Genomic DNA, 17,994 nt, shown 5'->3' on the forward strand with positions numbered 1-17,994 from the left:
GGGAAGAGGGGAGGGAGGCCGCCCAGTGCTGGGCAGGGTGGGGGGAGGAGGGCGTGCAGGGAAGAGGGGGGGAGGGCGTCCAGGGAAGGGGGGGGGAGGCCGCCCAGTGCTGGGCAGGGTGGGGGGAGGAGGGTGTGCAGGGAAGAGGGGAGGGAGGCCTCCCAGTGCTGGGCAGGGTGGGGAGAGGAGGGTGTGCAGGGAAGAGGGGAGGAGGGCGTCCAGGGAAGGGGGGGGAGGCCGCCCAGTGCTGGGCAGAGTGAGGGGAGGTGGGTGTGCAGGGAAGAGGGGAGGAGGGCGTCCAGGGAAGAGGGGAGGGAGGCCGCCCAGTGCTGGGCAGGGTGGGGGGAGGAGGGTGTGCAGGGAAGAGGGGAGGAGGGCGTCCAGGGAAGAGGGGAGGGAGGCCGCCCAGTGCTGGGCGGGGTGGAGGGAGGAGGGTGTGCAGGGAAGAGGGGAGGAGAGCGTCCAGGGAAGAGGGGAGGGAGGCCGCCCACTGCTGGGGGCCTTGCAGCGGGGGTGCAGGCTGTCTGAACAGGGACAAGGCCTCACGCGGGGCCTGCACGATAAACCTCCCCTCTGGATTCGGGAACCCCGTGGAATGTCCCCACAGAGGAAGGGACACTGAGGCGGCCTCCAGGGTGGGGCCAGTGGGGCCTGCCTTTAACTGTTGGATTAAAAATGCCCCTGTACCCCACACCTGCCCCCGAGGACGGGTCCGCCCTGGGTGCAGGGGACAGTGGACGGAGAGCGGGGTCGGCGGAGGCCCCGCAGAGGTGAGGGGCAGGGCCGTGAGGCCGAGGCAGGGCCGGCTCCCTCCTGGAGCGACACGGGGGCGGCTGCTCTGGGAACTGCCCAGCCCGGAAGGCCCCGGGTCAGCCCGGGTCTCCCCGTGGCAGGGCAGGGTGGAAGGGGGAGGGCCTCAGCATCTTACGATTAGAAGTCCGATATTTGCTCAGGGGTGGAGAACTTTGAAAATACAAAAATCCATCTGATTGTTAAAGCCGTGCTTAAACTAGCAAGATTCTAGAAATGGGGAGAAGGTTAGTGGTTGCCCACGGACGGGCTGGGGGCAGATACAGAGACCACGTAGGACGAGTTCTTCCCGGCAAAGGACAGTTCCGTGTATGTGCGCTGAGGATGTGGTCACGGGGACCTAGACGTGGGTTCAGATCGCTTAGGACGACACATGCTCCCGCACAAATCGCGTGCACACTCGTGTGCCGATGCAATCGGGTTAACGCAGGGTGAAAGCGGACAAGGTCTGCCACCTGGTTCCCGGAAACGCGCCGATGCTGGTTTCCTGGGGTGCGGGTCGCACCGCGGCCGTTTGAGGTGCCAGCCCCCGGGGGGGGGGGAGGCTGGGGGAGGCACACGGGACTCTCTACTACTCTGGCGATTCCCCGTGAGTCCGTAACGCTTCGCGATAGAAAGTGTCTTGAAACAACGGAAAAAGGAACAGCCCCCGGGCTCGATCTGCCCCAGGAGCTGCCCGAGCAGTGGACAAACACCAAGAAGCTGGCCATCCAGGTGAAACAGAACGTGGCACCCCTCCAGGCCAACGAGGTCAACATCCTGAGACGGAAGTGCCAGCAGTTTGAGGTGGTGCCATCCCGGGGGGGGGGGGGGGTGGGGGCCGGGCCCGCACCCTCCACGTGGCCGGGCTGGGGAGGGTGACGCGGCTGCCCCTCCCTTAGCTCAAGCAGCACGAGTTCAGAGAGAAGTTCCGGCAAGAAGCGCCGTTCACCTTCACGGACCCCGACCCCTACAAGTCCCTGAATAAGGTACGTTGGTCAAGGCCCCGGTGCCTCTCGGCCGTTCCTCAGGCTGTCACTCGTGGGCGTCCAGGGACGCGGCCTCGAGGGGCCTGGCCTCGGGGCTGTGTGTGTGCGGAGGTGTCCCCACGGACCCCAAGTCCCGTGCCCGAGCCTCTCACCACATCCCCCTCCGTCTCCGCTGTTTCATCCGTGGCCGGCGTCCAACGTGCAAATTCCACGGGGCTGGGCCTGACAACCCGCTCGGGCTCGGGTCCCGCGGCCTCCCGCCGGGGAGCGTGTGGGGCACTCAGGACTTAGCACAAGAGACCCCAAGTGCGTGTGACCTTCAGGGTCACCCGTGCGTGCCCTCCCCCAGCCTCTGCTCTTCCCACGCAGCTTCGGGGCTGCCATTCCCCAAGATGGTCCCCAAGATGGTCCCCGTTCTGCAGGGTCACGTCCCCGAGCCCAGTGGGGAGGCGCACAGCGTCTCCTGGAGCCTGAGGGACCTGGGCTGATTCTGCAGGGGGATCCCGCGTGAGCTTGTCTAGTAACCGGGTGTGTGCGTGCGAAAGGCCTCTTGGAGCCACCCGCCCGCACACACGGGGAGCCCACCTTCACACCCGCGCAGACAATGCGCGTACTCGACACGGAAGCACCCACTCTCGCTCTCCTGGTTTGGGGTGACTCTTGTCTTCCTCCTCTTGCCTAGGCTTCCATCATATTTAAAGCAATCAGGCATTACCTACGTAATGCTTAATAAGGTAAAAAAAAATAAAATAAAATAGAGCGTGAAAATTAGGAAAGCCTGGAAGTCTCAGGAAGTTCGCATAGAGTCCGTTCACTTCTTGAGCCTAAACCGCCTTCCCCGCACGATCAGAAGCAGCGGGCATCTGAAGGCAGGAGGGGAGGGTAGCGACCGTTGCCCCATGGTCGGCGCGTGGGGCTGGGACACAGCAGGGTGCTGGCGGCGACCCCGAGAAGGTGCCCCGGGACGTGGCGGAGGGCGAGAGGGAGGCCAGCACTGAGTGCCAACGGTGCTGTTGACCCCCTCCCTCACCGCCCCCCCCCCCCCAGCAACAAAAGAGCATCGTGTCCATGGAGAGTGTCATGGACTCCCTGTGCAAGTCCGGGAGCCTGTTCGAAGTCACGGTCCCAGACTATAAGCAGCTCAAAGCTTGTCACAAGGAGGTCCGCCTGCTGAAGGAGCTCTGGGACATGATCGTCATGGTGAGGCGGATGGCAGGCACCAGGTGTGGACGGGGCAGGCCAGCGCCGCGGGGACTCGAGGACGGGGCGGCGGGGGGACAGGTGGCTCTGCACCGGCTGCAGCCCGACACCCGGATGTCAGGGGGAGGCGGCTCTGCACCCCCACCGCACCCCAGCGCCCAGACGAGGTGCTCCCGCTATCCTCCCGCCGCTCGGATGCGACAGCGTGGCCGACGCAGGCACCCCCTCTTGAAGGGTAGCACACGAGCGCCTGGGGGCTCCTGCCGCCTCTCCTCCCAGCTCCCCCGTTGGCAGAGACGCGTGAGCCTTCTCTCTCATTCTCGGGATTGAACTTGAGAATCTTTGTCAAATCCTCCTCCCCTGCGAGAGGGAAAACCATCACGCCTTTATACAGAGCCGAATCTTCTCCGCGAGCTAATCTGGGGGAGAACTGCTCTCCCGGCGTGACGCAGGGCTCCCGTACGGAAGCCCCCTCTGTCTCCTCGTTTATTTCCTCTGTCAGGATGGCAGAGTTCAATGTTGAAGATGACCGCACTGAGCCCACGCAGTGCTTACACAGGGGGAGGCGTCTCTGGAGTCACAGGCTCTCTTACGACCGCTCCTAACGAGAGCGGACGCATACTTACTTTCCACACTTAGCCGAACTCGAGTCTCTTGCGTCGGAAGGCCATCCCGGGAGGCAGCGGTAAAGCCAGAGAGGACGGGTGGCCGCACTTCCCCTCGACGAACACCACTCAGCACAGACTAGAGGCCTACGTTGTCCGGGAGGGAACAGTAAGGGTTTACAGCCAGAGTATTTCAGGGACTGTTCTCCAGACCGAACTGGCCAGGACGCTTCTAGGAAAACAGGATAGAGAATAAGCTTAAACCTGCCAGAAAGAGCCACTGACGTGATTGAGGTTTGCCTCTGAGCATAGCTTCCAGGCAGGTTTCTTGTAAACACCCCACCTCTGTCTCGTTCGGTAACAAGTACTCTTGTCCCGCCCGGGCCTCCCTGCGTCAAGCGCCTGTGCCGATAATCTCGTCCCTTCGATCCCAGCTACGCATCCGTTTTCAGCCCATCCCAGACCCAGAAGATCTGTGGTCTTCTGTCTTCACTGTTGGTAGGGTTTTTCCCAGGGGAACATTCTGTGTCTTCCGGTTTCTTCTAACACGTTGTCACCAGTCAGTATAAGCCAGGTTACTCTGCACTAACAAACAGCCCTGAAAGACAGCTCTGTGTTGTTAACAGCAAAAGCGTATTTCTCTTCCGTGCCGAATCCACGCGCTGGTTCCAAGCAGCCCTGGGGCGGCTCAGAGATCCGGGCTAGGTAGCCACACGCGTGTCCGTGATTGCCAAGGCGACAGAACTCGGAGTTGAGCACTGGCCGTGAAGTGCCTCTGCCCCCAAGTGCCAGGCATCACTCACGTTTTCCTGGTCGAAGCACGTCGGGTGGTCCTGTTAAGTACAGGCGCCTTTGGGTTAAGAGTCCGACTTCGGCTCAGGTCTTGATCTCGTGGTCCGTGAGTTCGAGCCCCGCGTCGGGCTCTGTGCTGACGGCTCGGAGCCCGGAGCCTGCTTCGGATTCTGTGTCTCCTTCTCTCTCTCTCTCCCTTTCCCCCCGCTTGCCCTCTGTCTCTTGTTCTCTCAAAAATAAACAAACATTAAAAAAAAAAAAAAAACTATAAAAACAGTAGAGCAATAGCGCCCACCATAGGACACTGCCCAGATCTGTCTTAACTGCCGACTTCTAAGTTGTATCCGTACAACTCGTCTCCCCACCCCGGCCCCCGCCACCCTTGTATCTGTCCACCTGACCACCCTCGCTGTTCCCCGGGGGGCCACGGCAGGAAGGTAACCCGGCCGTCTTCCCGAACCTTCAGTGAGCTGTCCCCCCCTCAGGTGAACACCAGCATCGACCACTGGAAGACCACCAAGTGGAAAAATATTAACGTCGAACAGATGGACACAGACTGTAAGAAGTTTGCCAAGGACGTGAGGTCCCTGGACAAGGAGATAAAAGCTTGGGACGCCTTCGTGGGGCTGGACAACATGGTGAAGAACACCATCACGTCCCTGCGTGCCGTCAGCGAGCTGCAGAACCCCGCCATCCGGGACCGTCACTGGCACCAGCTCATGCAGGCCACCCAGGTAGTGCGCTCGGCGGCCGGCCGGCCTCGCCGCGGGACGGGCCGGCCCGACGCGGGCGAAGCCGGGCGTGGGCAAGGCCGGCTTTGGGCACTTGTGACCTGGACCAGTCACATGGGGTGGGGGCGGGGGGGTGCTCTGCGCGCAGAGGGCCCCGTGCTGCGTGCAGCGCTCTGCTGTGGCCGTCTGGGAATTCCTAATAATTTTTTAACAAAGGGCCCCATCGTTTTCATTTTGCACCGGGCCCCGCGAATCCGGCAGTCGGTTTCGGTTGTAAGTTGACTGTCCCCAGGGTTCCGGAAGTTTGGCTCGGATGAACAGCAATCCTGGCTTCCCCGTGCACCCCGGGACCACAGAGCCCTAGCGTCCTAATTTTCCCAGGGGTGTCCCCTAGTCGGGGGGCTGTTATTGGCATCGACAGCCGCAGGAGGCAGATAGGAACAGTTCCCACCGCCTGCAAGCATTGAACAAAACTATATTGGACAGCTACTCTGCAGAGGCCCCACAGCGGTGCCCAGGATAGAGGGAGAGAGGGAGGGAATATACAGCCTCTGTTCTCAGGGAAGCGAGAGGAGGATAGCACGAGCCATCATATTCGGGATCCCCGAGTGGGATTTTCAGCAGCGATTCTGAGTTTAGTGGAGGCATCCTCTCCGAGGGCAGGGAAGGACAGAAGAGGCTTCGGGAGCAGGTGGGGTGTGGCTTGAGCCTTGGGAGAAAGACACACAAGACAACCAGAAAGGCTATCTGGAGTACTTGGGTGCTGAGACCACAGCTTTTCCAGGCCACTGGCCAGCAGCTTCATATGCCCACCCAGGCGCCCCGGGAGAGATCCCTGGCCGGCGATCAACAGGCAACTAAGACGCCCCAGCCGGGGACTTAGTGAAACCCCGGCAGCTATTTTCCCAAATGTGATCGGGAGACGCTCCGTTCTATCAATTGGTTAAGCCAGTTGGTTCCAGAGGGGGCTCAGAAGCGGTGTTGGGAAATGTCCGTGTGACGGCAAGAACGAAGGAGAGGGCGTGTGGAAGGGGTTTGAGGACTGCGTGGCACAATGCCAGCACCTGGTTCTGTCACTAGAGCGACAGTGCCCGAGACTCAGCTCTGCCTGCTACGAAAACAGTGGCGAGTAACGTCAATAGCATTGATCCCTGAGCAGGTGCGTTAGCGCCCTGGGGCTCCTACAGCAAAGAACCACACACTGGGGGCTTCCAACCACAGAAACGTGTTCTTTCGTGGCTCTGTGGCCGGAAGTCTGAAATCAGGGTGTGGGCAGGGGTCCTTCCCTCTGAAGGCTCCTGGGGACAGTCCTTCGCTGCCTCTTCCAGCTTGTGGTGGCCCCAGGTGTTCCTTGGCTCGTGGCTGCCTGCCGTGTCCCACCAATCTCCGTGTCTGTGACCACATGGCTTTCTTCTGCATTTCAAAGCCCTCTCCTCTCCTCTCCTCTCCTCTCCTCTCCTCTCCTCTCCTCTCCTCTCCTCTCCTCTCCTCTCCTCTCCTCTCTTATAAGGACGCCTGGGTTTAGGTGCCACACAGATAATCCAGGGTGATCTCATCTCAAGAGCCACTCACCCAAGTCACGCAGCCTGTCAACAGTGGCACAGAGCTCCCGCTCGCTCCCCCCTGCAGCCCGGATTACTTGCTCACCTGCCTCTCTCCACAAGGCACAGAGATGTCTATCCCGTGCTAAATAAAGGACCTGATGCGGAACGTGCCTCTCCCCCCACCCCACCCCCCAGGTGAAATTCGAAATGTCAGATGAGACCACCCTGGCCGATTTACTACAGTTAAACCTCCACAAATACGAGGACGAGGTCCGGAACATCGTTGACAAGGCTGTGAAAGAGTCGGGGATGGAAAAGGTATTTTTTGTTTGTTTGTTTGTTTTGTCAAAAGCAACGTTGTTCATATGGGATGATGCTCAACCTGACCCACCAGCCCACCGCCTACAAGCATGGGGTCCAGCGGCCACTTAACACAAAAACAAAAGCTTGGTGAGCTTTCTCTTAACCGACGCCCCCCAGATACTTCCAGAATTTATTACCCTGGCTGTACTTCTGTCTCCTGTGCGCAATGGTGACACTTTTTTTTTTTTTTTAATGTTTTATTGATTTTTGAGAGAGACAGAGACAGAGTGCGAGTGGGGGAGGGGCAGACAGAGAGGGAGACACAGAACCGGAAGCAGGCTCCAGGCTCCGAGCCGTCAGCCCAGAGCCCGACGCGGGGCTCGAACCCACGGACCGTGAGATCGCGACCTGGCTGAAGTCGGACGCTTAACCGACCGCGCCACCCAGGCGCCCCTGTGTTTTTTTATTCTTTTTTTTTTTTTTTTTTTTTTAAATTTTTTTTTTTTTCAACGTTTTTTATTTATTTTTGGGACAGAGAGAGACAGAGCATGAACGGGGGAGGGGCAGAGAGAGAGGGAGACACAGAATCGGAAACAGGCTCCAGGCTCCGAGCCATCAGCCCAGAGCCCGACGCGGGGCTCGAACTCACGGACCGCGAGATCGCGACCTGGCTGAAGTCGGACACTTAACCGACCGCGCCACCCAGGCGCCCCTGTGTTTTTTTATTCTTTTTTTTTTTTTTTTTTTTTAAATTTTTTTTTTTTTCAACGTTTTTTATTTATTTTTGGGACAGAGAGAGACAGAGCATGAACGGGGGAGGGGCAGAGAGAGAGGGAGACACAGAACCGGAAGCAGGCTCCAGGCTCCGAGCCGTCAGCCCAGAGCCCGACGCGGGGCTCGAACCCACGGACCGCGAGATCGCGACCTGGCTGAAGTCGGACGCTTAACCGACCGCGCCACCCAGGCGCCCCAACAATGGTAGCACATTTATTTTTTTATTTTTTTTTTTTTTTTATTTATTTTTGGGACAGAGAGAGACAGAGCATGAACGGGGGAGGGGCAGAGTGAGAGGGAGACACAGAACCGGAAGCAGGCTCCAGGCTCCGAGCCGTCAGCCCAGAGCCCGACGCGGGGCTCGAACCCACGGACCGCGAGATCGTGACCCGGCTGAAGTCGGACGCTTAACCGACTGCGCCACCCAGGCGCCCCTGGTAGCACATTTAAAACTGCCCCGAGCTCTCTCCTCTCATGGAGCACCCTTGTTTGTGGCTTTGGAGGAGAGGTGGAAGGAGGCAAGGCAGGAGGGCTGGCCACTGGCTGGCTGGGGCGGTCCCGGGACACAGGGACACTGGGGAGGATTCCCTCTGCAGTTCAAACCTGTCTCCCCACCTGCTTGGCGAGTGTGAGTTGTCACGTTTTGGCTTTCTTTGAGCCATAATTCACATGCCGTCGCACTCACCCATGTAACGCGTACAACTCAGTGGCTTTTGTGTCTCCATAGATGTGGGCAAGCATCACGTGGTAAAATTATTCCACGTTGGGACATTTCCGTCAACCTAAAAGGAAAGCCACGCCCCCTAGAAATCCCCCCACCTTCCCGTACATCCCTGTCCCTCGTCTAAGCCACCACGAACCCACCGTCCCTGTGGATTCGCCCATCCCGCCGTCTCGTATGAACGGGGTCACGCAACGTACGGCCTTTTCCGTCTGGCTGCTTTCACGTGGCGTGAGGTCTTGAAGGTCCACCCGTGTGGGAGCGTATGTCCGAACTTCATTCCTTTTTATGGCCCAACGGCCTGCCGATGACCTGTTCGTTTCGCCTGTCTGTTCGTCTGTTGACGGACGGTTGGGTTGTTTCCCCCTCTGGGCGGCTGTCAGTGTTGCTGGCGTGAACGTGTCGGTCTTCTCAAAGCAGGGCTTCGTCCCGTGTTCCAGAGAACGCCGGGTCCTTCTCGGCCCCTCCTGCCAGCCGCTGAGGGAGCCCGTTTCTGTGTCCCCTGGAAGGTTCTGAAAGCCCTGGACAGCACCTGGTCCACCATGGAGTTTGAGCACGAGCTGCACCCGCGCACGGGCACCATGATGCTGAAGTCGGACGAGGGGCTGGTGGGGACACTGGAGGACAACCAGGTCCAGCTGCAGAACCTGATGATGTCCAAGTACCTGTCCCACTTCCTGAAGGAGGTGACGAGCTGGCAGCAGAAGCTGTCCACGGCGGACCTTGTCATCTCCATCTGGTTTGAGGTCCAGAGAACCTGGAGCCACCTGGAGAGCATCTTCATCGGCTCAGAAGACATCCGCGCCCAGCTGCCGGAGGACTCCAGGCGCTTCGACGGCATTGACCTGCAGTTCAAGGCGAGCACAGCCTTCTCCCTCCTCCAGGGCTTTTGCGGGAAGGGCTCTGCGGAGAAAACGCGGCTACTGACGCCCTGCGGGGCGGGGGGGGGGGGTCCCGTCTCTTCCCAGGCCCTGATGGAGGAGGCGGTGAAAACGCCCAACGTGGTGGAGGCCACCAACAAACCCGGCCTGTACGACAAGCTCGAGAATCTGAAGAAGAGGTGGGTCCCCACGCCTGTCCGGGTGAGAGGCGTCCTGGCTGCGGGGACCTGAGCCATCAGCCCGCGCCCCGCCCCCTCCCCGGGCCAGGACAGAGCAAACTCCCCTTCCTGGGGGCTCGTGCTCCCGGCCACAGGGTGCCACGCCGGCCACGCAGCGTGTGTCCGGCCTCAGAGGAACGCCCGCGGCGTGTCCGGTCGGAAGGTCTGAATGAAACGGGCTGCGAGCCGGGCGTCTCCGGGGCTGTCAGCCCAGCACGGACGGGCTGGGCTGGGCTGGGCTGGAGGAGGCCTTCCCAGGACTGGGCCTCAACAGCCCCCTTTCCTGCCCCCTCCTAGCCTGGCCGTGTGCGAAAAGGCCTTGGCGGAATATTTAGAGACCAAAAGACTGGCTTTCCCGAGGTTCTACTTTGTCTCCTCGGCTGACCTCCTGGACATTCTCTCCAACGGAAACAACCCCGTGGAGGTAGGCAGGCCCCGGGCGGCCCCGTGCTCGTCCCCTCGGCAGCCCTGGCTGGGGTGGAGGCGGGTGGGTGCACGTCACCTCCACAAGGCCGTCCGCGCCAGAAACTGCCGGGGCCCGGCCATGACCGCTTCACTGGACGCGTCTCAGATCCTGTCCCATACCTCCCGTGCCTCGTTTTCCTCATCTGGAAGACGGGTTGGAGGCCTGGGGCTTGGTGAGCCGCTCCTTCTCAGAGACCCGCCCGCTGGCTGGTCCTGACAGACCCCAGGCCCCGAGAGCCAGGAGGAGAGGTCTCCTTGAGGCGCTGCTGAAAGAGAAAAGGGGTAACTAAGCAGGTGGGGGAAACGACTATATTTTACTATATTTTCCTTGAATCGTAAAGTCATGGGACGCACAAGCAGGTCTGCGCGGGGTGGCCCAGGGACACGGCCTTGTCAAGGAAACGGAATCTTCCGGAACAGACCTTTGTCTCTCAGTGCCGGCTCCCGCCTCAGAGCCCTCCGCTGTGCCCTTGCTTGGTCACACGTGTTTGGTCATCACCGATCAGAGGAGGGGGAGAGAAGCAGGCCACGTGCCCTGCCCCCCCCCCCCACCCCAGTCCCTGGTTCACCTGACCCAGTGTCTGCCCTGTCCCGCCCCAGGTGGGCCGTCACCTGGCCAAGCTCTTTGACAGCCTGTGCAAGCTGGAGTTCCGCCTCGATGACGACAGGAAGCCTCTCAAAGTCGGCCTGGGCATGCACAGCAAGGAAGACGAGTACGTTCACTTTGACCAAGAGTGTGACCTCTCGGGGCAGGTGAGCGCCGCGGGCACATCCGCGCTGGAGGGACAGCGGGGACCTCCGGCGGGGGGTGTCGGCACAGCTGCCGGCCCGTGACGGTCCTTCTCTCGAATAAAAGCTCCACCAGCTTCCTTACAGCATTTCCAGCAACGCCTCGCCTGCACAGCCTGAAGCGTATCTTGCGAGCCAACAGCCAGAAGAGGAGGGGTGGGGAGGGGAGGTTTCCGACACAGTCCAGCTGTTCGAGGGCTTGTGGGGGGACCGCCTGGGGGGGCCCCGAACAATCAACTTTAGGGCTTTGACTGACCAGAGGGCTCTCCTCACCTCGGGCGGCCCGTTCCCTTCTCTAGCCTCCCTGAGAGGCCACCTCCTGCCGACAGAAACTTCCGGCAGCCTCTTGTCCACCCCCACCCCCCACCCCCATCTCATTGCCCAACTCAGCAACCAAACGGGATTTTGACATCATCCTAAACGAAATGTAGCTCAGAGACGAATTCGCTGGGGGAGGAAAGAGGAAGATCTCAGGGGCGCCTGGGGGCTCAGTCAGTTAAGCATCCAACTTTGGCTCAGGTCTGATCTCACCGTTGGTGGGTTCAAGCCCCGTGTCAGGCTCTGTGCTGACAGCTCGGAGCCTGGAGCCTGTTTCAGATTCTGTGTCTCCCTCTCTCTCCGACCCTCCCCACTCGTGTTTTCTCTCTCTCTCTCTGTCTCAAAAATAAATGTTAAAAAAAAAAAAAAAGGAAAATCTCAGGACAAGGTTGGCAGGGCTGGGGCAAGAGCCAGTCACGGAGGCGTGTTCAGACCCGCTTCCCCCGGTTAGCTCCTTACAGACACAGTTGGCCTGCACAGTCTTTAGTCTAAAAGAAAAACCAACCTGATTGTCCTGTTTCCACCCCACCCCCCCGCCACCACCCACCTACCCCACCCCCGCCAGCAATGGCTACTTGAGGGCTTGTATTTCCAAATACAAAGAAGGCCCGTCTGCAAGTTTGTCCCACGGGACCACCTTGGACCCTGACACGAGGCACCTGAGGAGCAGCCAGAACATGCCGGGGACCCGAGAGGACAGACGCCACGTCTCCCAACATCAGTAGCACCCCAGGGGCCCAGACATAGCCAGTCTTCTAGAATTTTCTCTGGATCCCCTCCCCTGTCTGCCTGGAGATCACATGCACGCTTAAACACCCAGCCCAGTGCGACAAGTCTCCGGGAGGTGGGGGGGTGGGGGGGCACCACTGGGCTTCCCAAGTGTATTTTGTTAAGCGGGTCATTCTTCCTGCTCTGCAAAAACCTTGACTTTCCTACCCCTGGGGTGACGACCACTGGTATTTTTTTTTTTTTTTTTTTTTTTTTAATGACAAAGCGAGTCTTTGGAGCTAGCTGAGCTCAGGGCCCGTCGGGTTAGTGTGGCTCCCGTCCCCAGGTGGAAGTCTGGCTGAACCGAGTGCTTGACCGAATGCGTGCCACGCTCCGACACGAAATTCCAGAAGCTGTGGTGACGTACGAGGAAAAGCCGAGGGAGCAGTGGATCTTTGATTACCCAGCCCAGGTCTGAGGCTCGGGGGGGGGGGGGGGGGTTGGGGGTGGCTGTGTTCACCTGCCCCTCGGTCAGTCCAACCGGTAACGGCCTATCTGGCCGGCAGGGACTGTTTTATCAGAAGTGACGCTCACAGCACGGGCGACGGTGGGGGGGGGGGGCCCGTCTGTTTTCAGATTGCGCTCACGTGCACGCAGATCTGGTGGGCCACCGAGGTGGGCCTGGCGTTCGCGAGGCTGGAGGAAGGCTATGAAAACGCCATCAAAGATTACAACAAAAAGCAGGTGCGTGGTCCCGCGGGTCCATCCGAAACACTGCCGAGAGATTTCCAGAGGCATCCGCTCTGCGGCTGTGCCCTTGCGGGATTGCCCTTTCCGTCGGTCGGCCCAAAGCGCTCCAGTCTTGGCAACCCCCAGTGGTTCTGCCCAAAGGAAACCAACCGTTTTAGAAATACGTAACTTTAGGGGCGCCTGGGTGGCTCAAGGGGTTAAGTATCCGGCTCAGGTCATGATCTCACAGTTCGTGAGTTCGAGCCCCGCGTCAGGCTCTGTGCTGACAGCTCAGAGCCTGGAGCCTGCTTCCGATTCTGTGTCTCCCTCTGACTGCCCCCCGGCTCACTCCCTCACTCGCTCTCTCTCAAGAATAAATATACATTAAAAAAAAAAAACTTACTAGAAACAGATAACTTTAATTTTTTGGTCTGGAAATCATCAAAGGCTACCGTGAGCCTTTTTTGAAAGATTCTTGGATCTTCTAGTAAACTTTGATGTTGGAAATATCAAAAAAAAAATTAATTGATTTAAAATCATTAAAAAAAATAAACAGAAAGATTCTTGGCTAGGGGTGCCCGGGTGGCTCCTTCGGTTGACCGTCTGACTCTTGCTTTCGACTCAGGTCGTGATCTCACGGTTCGTGGGATCAAGCCACACATGGGGATCTGTGCTGACAGCACAGAGCCTGCTTGGGATTCATTCATTCGTTCATTCATTCCTTCTCTCTCTCTCTCTCTCTCCCCCTCGTCCACAATAAATAAATAAATAAATAAATAAGCATTTTTTTAAAGAAATTTCGAAACTAAAGGTAATTTTTTTACATGAGGAAAGCTACCCATAAGCCCCACCACCTGTTGTGCCAACTGTCAACAACTCGTATGTACACTTCCGATCTTTTCACGTGCGTGTGTGATTGACTTGCACGGAAATAACACACACTATCTGCAGGGCTTCAAAACCCCCCGCTTTTACTGAATACCCACCATCTCCCCGTGGCGCTAGATTTTTCTCGGGCTACGTCATTTTTAGAGCCTCCGCGGAATTCCATCAGGGGCTGCTCTGCTTACCCCGCCCCCCCCCCCCCCACTTGGGGGATATGAAGAACTTTCTCTGCGCTCCCTGTTTGTAAGCAAAGGCGTGCCGGTCGTGCCTACCCTACCGTCCCCCCTGTGAGCTCCCAGGGGACCCACGCAGCCAGCCAGGGCGGGGGGCTGGGGGGAACGGTGCAGGGGCAGCACGTGGGGTCCCAGCCGAGGTGCCTCTGCCCCTGCAGATCAGCCAGCTGAACGCACTCATCACCTTGCTCATTGGAACCCTCACTGCCGGCGACAGGATGAAAATCATGACCGTCTGTACCGTCGATGTGCACGCACGGGACGTGGTCGCCAAGATGATCACGGCCAAGGCACGGGCGCTCGGGCAAGGGTCAGGTGTTCGGGGACCCCAGCCCCCCGTTGGTGCCTCTTCCTGGGGAGGCCGCTCTATTCCTGGTGGCAGCCACACACACCCCCCCGTGCCACCCCTCCCAACCCCATCCCTCCCTGAGACTCACCCCTGGTGAGCAGTCAATCCGGGGGGAGGGGCTCGCTCGTCAGCAGGATTGGGCTGGGGGGGGGGGGGGGGCGGGACCCTGCAGGAGGGACGGGGGGCCTTCCCAGGTCAGCTGTGGCTCCCACACTCCCCCCTCCTGCCGCCTCCCTGCAGGTGGAGAGCTCCCAGGCCTTCACCTGGCAGTCACAGCTCCGGCATCGCTGGGACGAGGACAGGAGACACTGCTTTGCCAACATCTGCGACGCCCAAATCCAGTACTCGTATGAGTACCTGGGCAACACGCCGAGGCTGGTCATCACCCCGCTTACGGACAGGTGAGGGCACCGGCGCCCGTCGCTTCCCGAGCACCCGGGAAAGGAAACTGCCTGTTTTCTGCAGACCCTTCCCCGTGCTCCCTCGTGCTGTCAGACCCGAATGTCCCCGCTCCCGGCCCCCCCCCCCCCACCCCCGTGGCTGACAGAACCAGGCGCTTGGGAAGGGGAGGCCTGCGTTCGGACTCAGTCCTGCCGCCCAGTGGGGACACCCAGCCTCGGGCACCGTGTTCTGGACCCATCACTTCACTAGCCGTGCGGTCTTGGGGGACTGGCTTATCCTCTCTGGGGGCCTGCGGCGGGGGGGGGGGGGTGCCATCTTACGAATGAGCTTGTGGAAGAAGGAGCGATTTAATGAGACGAAGCACTCCAACCAGCCAGGAGGTGCTCAGAGTGAGTCCTCCAAGATGGTGAGGTGACTGTCACTGGTTTACTCTGCCCTGCGGTGGGCACAGCGTCTGTGCTGCGTCTGCCCCAGGACGGTGCTGGCTCCCGGGCCGTGTCTCGCGCGCTGGCCGGGCCGGTCCCTGTCCCTCCCTGGCGCCCAGCAGGTGCACCATGAGCACGACCAGCTGACCCTACAGTGAGAGGAGAGGGGGCAGCCGTGGGGTCGCCGCACTCGGGATGATCAGAGGTCCCTTACAGATGCTACATAACCTTGACCCAGTCCCTTCACCTGATCATGGGCGGAGCCCCTGCCGGCCCCGCCGGGACGGGAAAGACTGAGACCACCAAGGATCTGGGCAGGGCCCTGGGCACCATGGTGTACGTCTTCAACTGCTCCGAGCAAATGGATTATAAGGTGAGCTCCCAGGCCCGGAGGGGGCGGCCAGAGGCCCCCGTGGGGACCACGTACAGCACCCTCCACGCTCCAAGCGTGTTCTAGGCATCTGGACACTGCAGGCCGAACCGGGGAGGAGAGGCCCCAGGTTCCCGGTCTGCAGAGTCTCTGCACCCAGCAGGCTCAGCAGCTGTGTCCCTGCTGGCCATCTTGGCCCTCCCGGGAAGCTGGGGCCTCGTGGATGTGACTAACACGTCTGGAAGAGGCTCCTAGGGTCAGCACGCCCAGCCCCGAACGTCCTGACCCGCCCTAGGAGGGGACCTCCTCCCAGCCTCGGCTCTGAGCTTTCCCCCTGGTGGCTGGGGGCACCTGTGTCGTGGTTCATCCAGCCTGGGGCTTCCGGGTAAAAGCAAGTCCAGGCAGGCTTAGGAGGGGAGCCAGAGGCCAGGCCGGGCCCCGCCAGGCCCTGGAGACTGTGCAGAATGGTGTCAGTTTTCTGAGGGCCCCCGGAGAGTGCATAGCCTCTTGGAGGCCCCGTAGAGCAGCTTCCGACAGGAGGGCTGGGGGTGGGCCTGAGGCCGGGAGCCTGGGCCTGCGGGGGCCTCCAGTCCCTTCCCCACCCGCATGCGAGCCCCGGGGCCCGACCCTCCTGAGGTGGCACCAGCAACCTCACCAGCAAGGTCACGGTCCACGCCAGCCTCTGTAGTCCGGAGAAGTCAAACCTGAACCCGGACGCCCCAGAAGGAGTGTAACACTCCCTGGAGCCCTCGCAGAATCACTGAAGACTGCCGATCACCCAGCTGAGGACTGGGGTGCCAGAAGCATCTAGAAGAAACTGACACTCACGCCCCACCAGCCCCTCAGAGAGAAGCCCCCTCCCTTGTGCGCAAGAAGAACATTGCACGAATGCGCTTGTCTGAACTGTCCAGCTGGGGCAGGGGGTGGCAGGGCAGCCCCCACCCCAGGGAGATCACCGGGGCAGGATGGGCTCTCCCCGGCGGCCAGCTCCACGCGGTATTAGCCCCGCCTGAGGCAGGGGCGCCGGCCCTCCGCCTGCCTTCCTCTCCCCGGGGCTCCCTTCTCCCCTCTCCCCCTCTCTAGTCCTGCGGCAGCATCTACAAGGGCCTGGCCCAGACGGGAGCCTGGGGCTGTTTCGACGAGTTCAACCGAATCTCGGTGGAAGTCTTGTCGGTGATCGCCGTGCAGGTAGGGCCCCGCGGGGCTTAGGGAGCCTTGCAGCGAGGGGTGCTGTGGCACAGAGACGGGCGGTCTCCCCCGGGGCTGTCCCTCGGGGGCCCGGGGTCCGGGCAGGCACACGGAACCAGTGAGCATCGAAACCAGTGAGCATCGGAGAGAGCGGCGTGTACATAACCGACCGCAGATGAGGGGCTGCCGGAGTTTTCTTGGAGGCCGGGGACAGAGTTCTTTGTAACAGGTGTCAGTGCAGGATGCGTTAGAGAGCGGTGCTTGGGGGGGGAGGGGGGGGGAATCTGCCCGTGAACTTCGGGAATGCACCACGGGGGGGCGCTGGGGACGAGGTGGGGACAGGATGCTCAGGTGGCGACAGCCCTGTGTGCCCACCCCACACTCCTCCAGTGATCCCACACACGCAGGAGGTGAGAACCACGGGGCTCTCTCCAGGGAACTGAGGCCAAGCTGGGGGTCCAGAAGCAACTTTGCATATTCCAAAAGGCCCCGGAGGTCAGGCTGTTGCTGGTGCACAGGACCCCCACCCCCACCCCCGCACAACAGACAGAGAAGCAGACACAGGTCCCCGGAGCCAGGCCTTCCGGCCAGCGCAGGGGGCGCAGAGGGGACCCCGGTCCCCCCTCCGCTCGAGACTGGCAACCTGGGCGTGGGGCCCGGTTGAAACTCACTGATTGGACTCCCCAGCTCTGCGCTTGGCGGGGATCGGAACCCTCTGTGTTCAGTGATCGGAACCACCTCCTGACCCACAAGATGGTTTTGAGGGCACAGGCTGGCCCGCAGGATGGGAGGTGCACGTGGGTAGCTGACATCCTCCACTGTTACCCTCCTGACACAGAGCTGTCCCCGAACCCTGAGCCAGGGGCCGGGAAGGCAAAGAGGGGACGAAGGGCGATGCCTTGGGGTGCCCCCGGCCCCAGGCCACCAGTGCAGCAGCACTTACTGCCCCACCCCCTAAGTCGGTCACTGCACCCCAGAATGTTTTCTGACTCGAATGGACCAGCAGGGACCGGCCCGGGGTGCTAGCTAGAGGCCTCGCATGGGGTGGGGGGGGAGCCCTTCTGGAAGGGAGCCCTGCGCTGCGGGCCAGCCAGGGAGGAAAGGCCAGGACCGAGGGCGGGAACTTTGCTGGGAAGGCGGAGACTCTGAATTCAAGTCCGGGTGGTTGGAAGGTTTTAACCGCGATCGTGGGGCGCCCTCCAGTGGTGGCGCGCGGCCTCGCAGCTGCTCTGCCGGGGCGGAACGTCAAACCCGGCCAAGGACCCCTGAAGTTTAGAGTTCCCCCAGTGCCGGCTTTCTTAAAGACTGTCTGACACAGAGGTGGCTCTGATCAGTGCTCCCACGCGGCACTTCCAGGGCAGGAACGGGACACACGGAGCCGCTAGGAGGTGAACACCACTCAGCGATAGTGCGGAACCAACTCTGAGGCAGCTTCGCCCTTGGGGGACGGGGGGCGGGGGGGCGTCCCCGGCGTTCTGCTGGGTGACATCACGTTACACGCCGCACGACACCCTGGCGTTCTGCCGGGCGACGTCATATTACAAGCTGCACGATCCCACACAGCATTCGTGAAATGGCAGGATTAC

General features: G+C 60.6%; 1 protein-coding gene across 1 annotated transcript in view; it reads left to right on the plus strand.

Moving 5' to 3' along the window:
• The window catches only part of DNAH17 (dynein axonemal heavy chain 17), a 103,275-nt gene that overhangs the window by 37,027 nt on the left and 48,254 nt on the right, over positions 1-17,994 (plus strand). Inside the window, exons 22-36 of the mRNA XM_058704186.1 lie at positions 1,480-1,596; positions 1,692-1,778; positions 2,826-2,978; positions 4,861-5,109; positions 6,846-6,968; positions 8,958-9,305; positions 9,417-9,508; positions 9,845-9,971; positions 10,613-10,765; positions 12,174-12,299; positions 12,464-12,571; positions 13,833-13,964; positions 14,264-14,424; positions 15,067-15,223; positions 16,304-16,408. Of these exons, the coding sequence (XP_058560169.1) occupies positions 1,480-1,596; positions 1,692-1,778; positions 2,826-2,978; positions 4,861-5,109; positions 6,846-6,968; positions 8,958-9,305; positions 9,417-9,508; positions 9,845-9,971; positions 10,613-10,765; positions 12,174-12,299; positions 12,464-12,571; positions 13,833-13,964; positions 14,264-14,424; positions 15,067-15,223; positions 16,304-16,408 (2,238 nt within the window). The remainder of the gene's footprint in view (positions 1-1,479; positions 1,597-1,691; positions 1,779-2,825; positions 2,979-4,860; positions 5,110-6,845; positions 6,969-8,957; positions 9,306-9,416; positions 9,509-9,844; positions 9,972-10,612; positions 10,766-12,173; positions 12,300-12,463; positions 12,572-13,832; positions 13,965-14,263; positions 14,425-15,066; positions 15,224-16,303; positions 16,409-17,994) is intronic.

The sequence above is a fragment of the Neofelis nebulosa genome, chromosome 16 (assembly GCF_028018385.1).
Source record: "Neofelis nebulosa isolate mNeoNeb1 chromosome 16, mNeoNeb1.pri, whole genome shotgun sequence".
In the NCBI taxonomy this organism is placed as follows: domain Eukaryota; kingdom Metazoa; phylum Chordata; class Mammalia; order Carnivora; family Felidae; genus Neofelis; species Neofelis nebulosa.